General features: G+C 27.5%; 1 protein-coding gene across 1 annotated transcript; it reads right to left on the bottom strand.

The window, feature by feature from the left end:
• Nucleotides 1–10,668: 10,668 nt before the first annotated feature.
• LOC122509156 (heterogeneous nuclear ribonucleoprotein A1-like) lies at nt 10,669–12,062 on the bottom strand. Its single transcript, XM_043622978.1, has 2 exons — nt 11,568–12,062; nt 10,669–11,039 (listed from the first exon to the last, which is right to left on the bottom strand). Exons 1-2 carry the CDS (start codon nt 11,947–11,949, stop codon nt 10,870–10,872), a joined length of 552 nt encoding a protein of 183 aa, XP_043478913.1. The 5' UTR covers nt 11,950–12,062; the 3' UTR covers nt 10,669–10,869.
• Nucleotides 12,063–13,224: the final 1,162 nt, after the last annotated feature.

Raw genomic sequence — 13,224 nt, 5'->3', positions numbered from 1 at the left:
ATTGGATATAATATTTAAATGCAATCATTATTTTCTCGAATTTTCAACTAAAATTCTTCTTCAAATAAATTATTTTTAATAACTTTTGAGAAAGTTCTTTAAGAATTTTCAAATCTATATTTGTTTACAATTCAATTTTACGAAATTTCATCAATTATTCGCGGAAATTCTTGAATTAAATATATATTAGAAAATAAAAACTTCAAATAATAATTTCAAAAAAAAGTTCCATTAAACTTTTTTAAAAAAATTAAATCTACACAATTTTCAGTTAAAATTATAAAAAATTCAAACTTTCAAAGATTATAATTTGAAACCCTTTAAAAATTCAATTATTTCTAAAAATTCACGCTATAATAAAGTAAATTTTACTATTAAATTAGTAGAAACGACTATTTATTGGTAAAATCTGCTAATTCAAAAGCATAAAGTCAGTCACTAATTCAAATTTAGAAAGTTATTATTCAATTATTATCCAAAATTTTAACTAAAATGCATATTTAAATCAATTTTTATTAGAAAATTCTACGAGAATTCAATTATTTAAATACAAAAATAAATAATTTATTGAATAATTGAATGTGTCTTAAAATTGAACTCTCATAAAGAATTTTATCAACAAATTTTTAAATAATTATAATTCTTCTGACGAATTTAAAAAAAAATTTTAAGAATAGTTTCATTTTTGAAGAAATTAGATTAAAATTGTATTAAAAATAATTGAATCTCTGTAAAAAAAATTTGATTGAATTAAGAAAAGTTTTTGAAAATAATTAAAATTTTGACAAGAATTTTATTAAATTTTTTTGATAATAATTGAGCTTCTGCGAAAATTATGTTATTTATGAAAATAATTGAATTCTTGACAAGAATGTTATTACCGCTTTTGAAAATAATTGAATTCTTGGAATAATTTTATTAAAATTTCTAAGAAGAATTGATTTATTTTGAAGAATTTGATTACGAACTTTTAAAAAAAAATCAAATATTTCAACAATTTTTATTAAAATTGTGATGACAATAATAATTTAAATCGTATAAAAAATTTTATCAAAGTTTTTGAAAATAATTGAATTCTCTCGAAGAATTTCATTAAAATTTTTTTTTAAATATTTGAATCTTGTAATTCTTGTTGAGAAAGTTTATTAAAATTGTATTGAAAATAATTGAATTCTTGAAAAGAATTTTATCAACAAATTTTTAAATAATTCAAATTCTTTTGACGAATTTTAAGAAAATTTTTAAGAATAATTTAGATTTGGAGAAAAATAAGATTAAAATTGTATTTAAAAGTAATTGAATCTGTTTAAAAAATTTGATTGAATTGAGAAAAGTTTTTGAAAATAAATTGAAATTTTGACAAGAATTTTAATAAATTTTTTGAAAATAATTGAATTTTAAAGAAGAATTTTATTATTTATAAAGATGATTGAAATTTTGTCGAGAATTTATTTAAACTTTTGACCATATTTGAATTTCTTTGCTGAATTTTAATTAAATTTTTAAGAATATTTACAATTTTCGAGAAATTTCATTAAAATTGTATTAAAAATAATTGAAATTCTGCGCGATGAGTTTTTATTATTTATGACAGTAATTGAAAAACTATTAAAATTTATAAAAATAATTGAATTCCTGGTAAAAAAAATGTTAGTTTTCATGTAAATTATTTAATTATTGCTAATAAATTTATAAAAAATTGGTAAATAATAAAATTCCTGTGAAATTTTTATTATTTAATTTATTGTAAACGCATTTTTTTAAAAATTCAATTAATTTTGAAATATTTAAGTAAAATTAGATTTCAAAAATAAGGAGAATAACTTTAGAATTTAATTTAATTTCAATTCAAAATTGAAATTTTTTAAAATTTCAAACTAAAACCTTTGAAGTTTATCTATTTATGAAAATTGTAAACGTATTTTTTTAAAAATTCAATTAATTTTGAAATATTTAAGTAAAATTAGATTTCAAAAATAAGGACAATAACTTTAGAAAATAATAATTTTCCAGGATTCTGATTTAAGGTCATAATTTGAACTTCAATCTCGGTGAAATTTTCTTAGATTACAATTTGACGTTTTAGTGAGGCATTGTTAAATTAATTATTGTATATTGTTCGAGTTAACAATTTTTCAGGTTACAATGTATAACTTAATACTAAACGATAGAAATTGTGTACCTTTTAATTGGATTTTCTTAACACTTTAGCATGGAACAATTGAGTAATTAAATTGATTATAAACTAATTAATTTTTCCAAATTTTAATTATTATATTATTATATTTATTTGAAGTGTTTTGAAGTAGTAATCCTTAAATTTTACTAGAATCTAAAAGAAGCAGAAAATTAATAGAATTAATTAAAGTATAATACAATTTTTCTAAATTTTAATTAATACAATAGATTGTAACTGAACATTTCTAATTTCTTTAGAAAATTTTAGTTTCTTTAATAAAACAATAGGGGAAACCGTAACACCAAAAGACGAAGAAGATTCTTTATTGTTGAAACATCAAGTATCGATAATCCATCAACTAGTCAAGATTAGATGTCGAAGTAATTAGATTAGTTCAGGAGAACAACAATAAAAAGAATTAAATTAAGGCGGCATCCTACGGACGAACGAAACTCGAATTTAAAGTTGCATTGGACGAGAAAGGTCAATCAAATTGACATCTAAGGAAGGAACAACATCGAATTTTTTCAGTTTCAAACGAATAGAATAAATAATCGAGAAAATGAAACAAAATCGAAATGTGAAACAAAATTGTTACACAAAAATCCATAAACAAAATTAGAGGAAATTTCCTAAATGCAAAAAAATTGATTAGGACATTAAAAACAACAAAAACAAACAAATTAGGACAAAAATCAAACTATGTTAAAGGTAAGAGCTACTTACAGGACTCGTTGAATTAATAAACGAAATACGTAAATTTCACAATGATGAAAATCGCTTTCGAAATTTTCTTTACTGCATTCGCTTTTCTCTGGAGATTAATCTAAGCGGATTATGTAAAATGCCATTATTCATGAAGGACCCTAATTTGCCATAGTTTGTCTTTTCTGAAATGGTATTTCTATAGACGCAAAAGCTGATATAATAAAAAAAGGGAATAATATTTAAAAAAATAATCAAGGAACGATAAATATATTTTGAGACTTTTTAAAAAGTGATGCGCTCCCAAGAATGGTACCTAAGAAGCAAACGAATTATAGATTGGAATTTCGTTGAAAATTTTGCTTTTCATTATCACGAATTAGAAGTGAAGTATAAATAGCGAACGCAGTCAAATTAGTACCTTCCCTGAGGGAAGGAATTCTTGCAATTTACTGTACACTATATAATGGAGCCATAGATTCTCTTGGTCGCATTTTCCTCTCACAGGTTATCTTAATTTGTAACAATTCTAACAAGAGATTTTAATTTATAGTAATATAATTAATCGAATGGGTACGATACTTGACCATTAAGTCCCCAGTATAATTAACTTAGTTGCATATTGAAGTTCTGACTTTTACAAAAATAATATAAAATTTATTACCAACATTCGAATAAAATTAAATAAAGAGACTCTCTAGTCAAAATTAATTTTTTTTATTTGACAGTCGATTCCGTTCCTTGTGCGCGGTCAGTACTACTTTAATTTTGATTCGTATGGTGATAAACGTCGTCTGGGGTACCAAACAATCCCATTTTTCTCTTCAGGTTATAAAAAGTTAATCTAAGTGAATTTTTCTTTGTAAAAATGATTCAATTGAGCAAAAAAAAGCATAAATTTAATGTTCATGCTTGCAAAAGTTTTTATTTTCAAATAAATTGATGATTTTACTTAAAAATTAAGATCTTGTCATTTTTATAGAAAATATCACTGGGCTACCAATCCCCGAGCGTCACTACAATTTAAAACCCAAAACCCAGTGTATGAGACTGAATAAGGATTTAACGAATAAAAACTGAATAAAGAATAATAATTACATTCTTTAGAAATTGAGAGAAATGAATTGTTACAAATTTCACTTAGAACATAAAAATAAAAAAAATATAATAATAACTACTAAAAAGGTAAAAAAAAACATTGAGTGCCATAATTGAGATAAAAGCACAATTATGGTTTGGAAAGGGACAGATTATCTCAGTACGAAAAGAAAAACCGCAATTTTGCTTCAAAAATTCTAGCGAAACAGAAATCTGTCATAAAAGAAGAGAAAATTTTAGATTGTAAAAAAGCGAAACAGCAAACAAAATTTATTACAATTTATTAAAATCTTTATAAAATATTTATTAATTTTTTGTTTCCGCTCAAAATTTCTAAAGCGTGCCACTAATTTTTTTGATAGAAATTTATGTTTTGCGATAATTTTTCTTAATTATTTAAACAAATTTTAATAAATAATTGCATTTTAGGGACATTTTTGGACAGTAATAAAATAAATCTTCGCAAAAAAAATTCAGCAAGCTTTATTTAAACAATTTTTAAAAACGTTTTATTCTTTTATTAAAATATTTTCATCAAATTTAATTGTTAATGCTATTTATTTGTAAAAATAAGTGAAATTAAAGAAAAATTTCGTTTTCATTAGAAGAAATTAACTGTATAATTTAATCTTATAATTTATAAAACAGATGGTTAATTTTTGACCAAAAATATTTGATTAAAAAAAAACTTAATTGTAAAAATTCGATTTATTTCTGTACAAAAATGTCCCTGAAATGCTATTGTTTATTAAAAATTGTTTAAATAATTAAGAAAAATTATCGCAAAAGATCAGTTTCATTAAAAAAAAGTTAAATTGCATTAGGCTGCAGTAAATTTATAAAAAAAACAATTTCTTTTAGGCATAACTGCGTCTAAAGTGTAATTGTTTATATAATTTGTTTATAACGATAATTAAGTTATTTCCAACATAATATTTTCATGAGGATAATCTCTAGGCTGCTTAGAAGAAACATTAATCGTAATAAATTTAATTCATTTCTACGCAAAAATGACAAACAAATTTTTTTTGTCCTTTCTTCGCCTAGAGTAAAATTGTTTATTTAATTTGTTTATAACAATTTGTAATCTTTGAAACAATTTTTTTACTACTTACAAAGCCCAGACATAAAATCTATGCAATATTGAGTATGTAAAAAAAAAATTTTTTTAATATATGGAAAAGTTTAAAAAATCATTTTTTTACACTTTACATTAATATTAAAAATTTGTAAAACAAAATTTCATAAATCTTTTTAGAATTTAGTTCATTGTCAATTGACAACACAACTGCTTTCTGCTTCAGCAAACATTTACTGAAATCATCATCTGTAATTATTATGTTATTACGGAAGTAAGCTTATTTCATTTCTCACCAGATTTAGTGGAATTTTCTCATGAGTTTATGAGGCGAAAAAATTACTCTGTACTTGGACCATTTATGTTGGTCGAGATAATTGACTCTTTCCACAGAAGTCTACAAAATTGTCGTTTAGACAATTCAGTCTATTCTTCACACAGGATTTTGTAGTTTTAGATTTAGTTTCGAAAAAATATGATACTTAATTTTTAGGAAAACATAAATTTAGAGGAAGGAAAAAGATTTTCAAACATTTTTAAAATTGTTGAACTTACAAAGTATAAAGATACAAAAAAGTATCTTACAAGAAAACAATTTTCCACTATGCTCCTTTTTAAGATTCTCTATAAACCTTGCAGCAATAAGATAGTGATTTAAATCTTTAAATCTCTGAATTTTCTATTCTGCATTAAAGTTACAAAATACCATTGCAATAATTAGTGTGATTTTATTTTAACAATTTTCAAACATGTATATTTAGTGTAGGTTAATTTAATTTGAAAAACAACTTTTTGCCAGTCCAGATATTTGAAATGTTCTATCTAATGATTTTGAGTATTTCTTTGCAGAAGATGACAGTCAGCAATACGTCGGAAATCCTTTCACGTTTGTGTTTCTCATCGCTTTGAAAAGAAAGTGATAGAAGTGAGTGATCCGGATTCGACAGATGTTTCAAGTCACATAGATACTTCAGATGCCTCTTAGAGCTCAATTCATACGGTGAGACGTTTTTCAACGTCTCTTCTAGCCGCATTGCAGTTGTTTAAAAAACCTTCTTTTATACGGATTAGAAAGTACGATAAAAGAATTACACTGTGTTACAAAAAAAAAAAAAAATTACTTTCAAACGGACCTTTCAGAATTTGTTAGTTTTGAAAAACTAAAAAAGAATTATATGCATTGAATCACTCATAGAAGAATATTACCCAAAGTTTCATTTGAGAGCTAAAGAACCAGTTTTTTTAGTATATGCATAAAACATTCTTTGTCATTTTTGGTTTGATTTTAACAATTTTTTTATTTAAACAAGCTATCCATGTTTACAATTAGCATTCTTAAATACTTTTTAACTAAATAGACAAGAAGATTTTTCAATTTTAGAAATATTTAAAAGAAACGTTATTTTATTTTTATAAATAACAAATATTTTAGGTTCTAACTTTAATGAGTTGGTACGTTCGTTTCGGTGATTATATAAACAAGATTCAACACGAAGCAATGCCTAGAAGCCATTTGGTGCACATATATTGTTACTAGAATCATATTGAATGTGGCATCGGAGCAGAAATTGTTGAGTATTTGAATTTAATTAACTTCTGCAAAATCGTGCTTTTCACAATGTATGCTATTTGCTTTACTTAGCACTACAAACCACATTAGGATTTATTTAATAATCTAAATTACACTTATAATGCAATTTTTAACTTAATATTTATAGTGATAAAAAAATATTTGTAGTGATCCTTAAAGTATTGAGTCCATGGACCATCAGCCAAAATCAGTTGAAATTGAAGAAATGTTAACAGTTTTACAAAAAAGCAGATCAAAAATCGAACCATATTATACTTGTAAGTTAGAATTAAGCAATAGACGAGTGTACAAATAAATAAATAAACAAAATCATTGTACTAATAATAATAATTTTATTGCAAATATAACCATTAATTTTGAAATCAGTTTTACTAAAGTAGGAATGTTTGCATTTGTGCATTGTTATAATATTACACTTATGATTATTGTTAAGCATTCGAAACTTGAAGGACTAATTGAAAATTGTAATTTAACGTCATATAGACAAATGAATTTAATGTCAAAGGGAAAATCAATTCGACGTCAAAATGAATTGGAAATTGTCGTCGACACGAAATTAAATTACATAAATATTATACATATATATTTAGCATAAACTCTTTGAATTAATAATATTGAATTATTTTCAGATGAAGCTTAGTCTAATGCTCTTATTATATTTATTTCCATCTTCTAATTAAGTTCATTTGACATTAATAGAATTACGTCTTTCACTGTTACGCGGATTCTTGTTCATTTTATGCTGTAAAACATGAAACGTTCTTCACAATGAACTGCCCTGTCATTTCTCATTAATAATAAAATAAGAAATGAATAAAAATAATAAGAATAATATTGTACGTCGAACTCGTATAAAAGTATTCATTTAATAATAATAATTCTCTTTATTTGCAATAAATAACAATCCTATTAAATAGTACAACATCATAAAAATACAGATAATTATAATAAATTGTAAATGAAAATAAGAAAATATAAAGAAAAAAAAAATTATAATTACGCGTCGTTTATATAATGTAAGGAAGAAAATGGTGTCTGAAAAAGTCAAATAATTGAACAAATTAAAAAATAAACAATTTAATGGTCACTAAAAGTATTTATAATATATTCTCACCTATATGTTACTTCCTATTCCAATTGAGTTGCAAAACGTCTTTACAACTCAATTTGATTCTTACCTAAAAAATAATTTAAGAACATAATATAACACAGATTTATTAATTTATGATCGTTTAAGATCGTTTAAGAAGACGCAACAATTTAATCATATACGGTTTAAATGATAGTGATCCATCCACTCCTCTTGATTCTCGCCAAGATGACCTTGCAGCAACTAAGTCTTTACTCACTTTATGCACTCCTAATTCTATTTTTGATGACATAAAAATTTAGCATATTGGCAAATTCTCCACCTCTCAAACTAAACACCAACCGTTAAAAGATATTTTTTCCAAATAACACTGAACCACCACAAATAAGCACTGCATTCATGACGCTAAAAGAATCAGCACTTCTACCTCCCGAGTTCACAGAGACATCAATCTCTCTGGAAAAAACCAAGATCCCTAATCATCATCTCTTCGTAAAATCTTCCACACTTTTATATTATTAAAATACTCGTGGTATTAATGATTCAGGACAATTACTGAAACTATATATAGTTGATTTCTTCTTCCGTATAGTTTATTTTACTTTAAAGTTATTTTTAAAGTCATTGTCCCGGCAAGCGACATTTTCAGTCTGAGGTCGAGGAAATGGCCTTGACTAGCGGAAACACAGAATGCAGTAGATTTCCCTCGGATTGTTTTCGGGACAGTCAAAGTGAAAGGTGTCGATGTAAATTTGATAAAGCGCCCTTTAACCTAGGAGTGACCGAATTATTGATTTGACGTTGATGGCGAAGCAATGCAGTCCTTAGAAAGACAGAAATGTGCCTGCTAATAGAAATTATCAGACTTGAATGAACTTGACTGGAGTCGAAGAAGATACTTGATGACAGTACTCAACTAGTTGACTTGATGGCGGTTGTTGGACTGACACGAAAAAAACAGGTATCTGACTAGACGGTTATTTCTGGACTAGTGAACTTGAAGACGTTTCCTATGCTGGCGAATTTTTAGAGAGTGGCACCTTTTATACAGTTCCCTACAATGGAACAAAATGTTAATGCCACCCACTTTCATTGCTTTTGGAATCATTTTTTGTCTATTGATTTAATTTGGGCGCTTGTGCTTAGTCCCTGTATTAGGCAGGTGAGTGACCCTATATGAGGGTGACAAAATACTGATCTGTTGCCCACGTGTAAGACGAATGTTGCTTCGGTTACAAAAAAAGGAGGATTTAGATTTTAACTTTACAAAATATTATTTTAATGCAAAATACGTCAGGAAAAATTTTGGGAATTAGTTTTTGACTTCTGAAATACCATTTCATAATGTATGAATGATTGAATATAAAAATTAGAATTCTAATAAAATTAGAAATACAGGTTTTATATTGCTATTTATATTTGAATTAAAATCAAAAGGAAACTTATATTAAATAACTTAATTTACTTTCGAGAATATGTGAATCTTTAAATGTATTAATAGTATTGAATTAATGGAGTATGCAAGAAGTGTTATAAAAAGTAGAAGTGATTAACGTCGTTCTTGGCAGTGAAACAATTAGAAAGCAATTCTAGAACAGGAGCTCGTACGTGGTTCATGGAAAATGCGTTGTCATCTGTGTCTAACACCAACATTCACCCTAGGTTCATGTATGCATATGTGTAGACTTCAACAATATATTATAACAAGCGTGCAAGAGAACAGCGTAGTACATTCATTCGTAGAACCAGGATGTAAGATTAAAGTACAAGTTTCTTGAATGAGAATTTCATTACCGGAGCATCTGTTTGGAACTTGGGTTTTTTTTTTCAAATCACCAAAACCACTTGAATCATGACATTTAATTAATTAAAAGTGCATCGATAATTGAAACACTGTAGTAATTCAAGTTAAGTAATTCTTGAATTGCTGTTGTGTAGTATGAGTTTGGTCAGTGTAGACAATGAATGTGTTTGGGATAAGAGGAAGGAAACGCGTTGATATCACGACATCAATAGAATACCATACTGATTGGAAGAGCGTTGAAGCAATTTCCTTCAATTATCACAGGCGTCGAGGGTATTGTATTGCACTAGCATTGTCGGCACAATAGATTTCTAAATATAGGTCAGGAACATTGCCATTGAACCTTCAAGAAACAGAATTTTGTCCAATCAATAAGTAAATTAAATTAATTTGTAACAAAATGTCTTGTTGAACAAAAACAAACAAAACCTTAAATACAGTATCCCTAAGATGATAGAAATGCATGCATTCATAATTCAGCCTCCAACTTGAAAAATGAGAAGTCTAAAATTTGTGAACAATAAATATTTTCTTGACATATTTGGCAATCTTTAACTGTACATCATAAATTAAAAAATCCACTTGCTTTTAAAATTGTAAGTATGGAAAAAAATAAAATTCTTTTCTTGATAAAGTTTGATAATTTATTATTCTGAATTTAATTTGCGAATGGTAGTATTTACGATTATTTTAATTTGGCGACTGATGTTATAAAAACGTTACGTATAGCATTCATCGCCTTTAACAATTCACACCTGTACCTGTTGTAAATGCAAGTACTAAAGAGTAATAATACTTTACATTTATTATTTAGCATAATTTTTCGAAAATGTTACCCAGTGATTTTTACATTTTTAATTTGTATTGAAAACTAAATACAAAATACAGTTTGAACTCAATTCAAAAATCATGATGTGACTTGTGTATGTTATTTTAAAACAAGACACCTTATTTCTAATTCAAAAAACAAGTACATTATTCAAAGAGAAATTGATTATGCATACGGAGAGAGTACTATTCAAATATCTGAAGCATAATTTTCAATGAGTTCAGTAGTAATAATTAATTCTGTTGGGTGTTAATTTAAAACAATTGTCATGGGTTCAATGAAAATAAACGATAATTACAAGTTGTATGCTCTTTATTATAAAATATGTATATTGATGAATTTTTTTTTTGTTATGTACACAATTAAAACGCATTACAATTGCGTTGGGAGGTACTATAGCGGTAACGAATGGAGATCATGGCGTTGTCGAAATAAATCATGAGGTCGCGATAATCGTAAAGCTCAGTCGGAATATTTGGGGATTGATGTGATTTTTTACCAGTGTCCTCCAAGACGATGGACAACACCAGTTGCAGCAAGACCAGCTGAAATGTGTCCCGATGGTCCAGCAACAACAACTGGTCCTCCAACTGGTCCAGCAAGAGCTGCAGGTCCTGCTACTGGTCCAGCGAGAACTGCACCCCAATTTCCTCCATGTCCATAAGCTTAAATGCCGAATACTATATTAATTATTCTCATTAATAATTATACCTTAATTCATAAATATACTTAAATCTATAATTATACTTTAATTTACAATTAAACTCTAAAATTTTTCATCATCATAATTTCTAGACAGAATTATCAAGACGGTCATGTAATTAAATGGAAATGCAAGTGGTGGTTCTTTGAGAAAAACCACAAAATGATAACTTTTTTTTACAATTTGAAAAGAATGACCATGCGGTGAGCTTTCTGATATAACACTGAATTGTTCGTAAACTCCGGTAAAATGAAAATGAGGGTTTGGTGGCAAGATTAAAATTAGTCATGGAATTTTCCACGAATATTTGAGGATTGAAATACAAAATACTGAACAGTGGTAAAATTTCGACCAGTATGGGATCATAATGTTAGTGATGGAAACCAGTGGGTACAGGGGCATAAGACTTTTGGAAGGATATTGATGTCCTGAAGGCATTAAATTTCCCCAGGCTCGCTGGGAAATTATTAAGAAGATGATGAGAACTTACCCCAGGGATTAGCACCCCAAGCACCATGACCGGCTCCCCAAGCACCATGACCGGCACCCCAAGCACCATGACCAGCACCCCAAGCACCGTCCCATGGACCACCCCAGCCAGTGACAGCAGTTCCACCAGTGACACTGCCGGAGACAACGGATGGACCCTGAACGGAACCAGTGACCACAGCACCACCATCAACAGCACCAGAGATTTTCGCAGGTCCAACTTGAGGTCCAGCTTGAGAAGTTGGTCCAAGAACTGGTCCGGCAAGGGCAGATGGTCCCAGAACTGGACCACCAAGAGCAACTCCATGTCCGGCCCAAAGTCCAGAAGGTGCAGCAGTGGCCACTGCAAGGGTTGCCATCAGCAAGAAAGCCGCGAATTTCATGATGAGAATTTTTCTTCACTTTAGAGTTGATTCTTGAATTGATGAGGACGTTGTGCTGCTTAACAGATGCATGTCACAGCTTTTATACTCGATTTTCTTAAGGTGTTCAATGCACTACCTCCTTTACACCCCTTTGGGTGGGGCTGGGCACGCCAAACATTCTCTCTCACTCTAATGTTGCTACCACTTATTCTTGTAGGCTTATCGCTTTTAGGTCGAATGTTTGCATGGGTTAGTGTCACATGAATAATATAATGCGAACGCCTCACAATCAGTCCCGTCCTACCTGGCCATTGTCGTCGGGTCACTGTATGTCTTGTTACATTCAGACTTACTAAACAACAATCACAGCCGGGATCATACTCTGGAATCTCTATTCTTATTTTTTTTTTTTTTTTCTTGCCTTCTCAATGACAAATTAAACAATAAGTGAAAGAACCTTCGCACACGGATCCATAAACAGGTTCAATAGAAACTAATTACAATTTCATTCCATTATATGAAGAAGGCAATTTTTATCAATTTTATTGTTCCCGTATTGCTATACGTACGTCGAATAATTGTCTCATAACTTTTGATGCTAATTGCTTTCACTGCGTTGCGCTCTATTTTTTTATGAAATTTATTTCATTAACCAAAAATCCAACTTACATTCTATATCAACTAAATTATTTTCGGGAATAAAAAACACAAAATTAATTATTAAGTATAATTATTAATCTTCGTATTCTTTCATTCATTCTGTCCGCAGTTTGAAGTTAGTTTTTGTGTATGGTTTTGTTTTTTTTTTTAAATATTGTTTGACAAATCAAAAATATGCCGGTAATTTTTCATGATTTGTAATAAAATAATATAACAAATTAGAAAATTAAGGAAAAATTATGATTAACAAATAAAAAAAATATAACCATTTTGTTTGTTATATGCTTTTTTTATAACAAATTTCGTTTGACTGATCTAAATTATTATGCAAATTATTCACCTTTTTATTTATAAAAAATACTAGAAAATTGTTAATTTGTAGAAAATTCTTAATTTTGCTAAGGAAATAATTTCCATCAATTCTATTTCTTAATTTTAATTGTTTTAATAAAATTCAAAGTTTCTTTAAAAATAAAGGAAAAAAATGTTTATAAATTATATTTGTCCATTAGAAAATTTAATTAAAAATGAAACTGAAAATTTTTAAATTGTTAGAAAATAGAGGAAAAAATTTTATTGAAAAAAAAATGTTCAGTTAAATTAATTTACGAATATCTTTAATTGTAATATTAT

Source organism: Leptopilina heterotoma, unplaced genomic scaffold (genome assembly GCF_015476425.1).
Source record: "Leptopilina heterotoma isolate Lh14 unplaced genomic scaffold, ASM1547642v1 Lhet_6, whole genome shotgun sequence".
NCBI lineage: Eukaryota > Metazoa > Arthropoda > Insecta > Hymenoptera > Figitidae > Leptopilina > Leptopilina heterotoma.
Note: the sequence above shows the minus strand (reverse complement) of the source record. Positions and strands in the feature narration are given on the sequence as shown.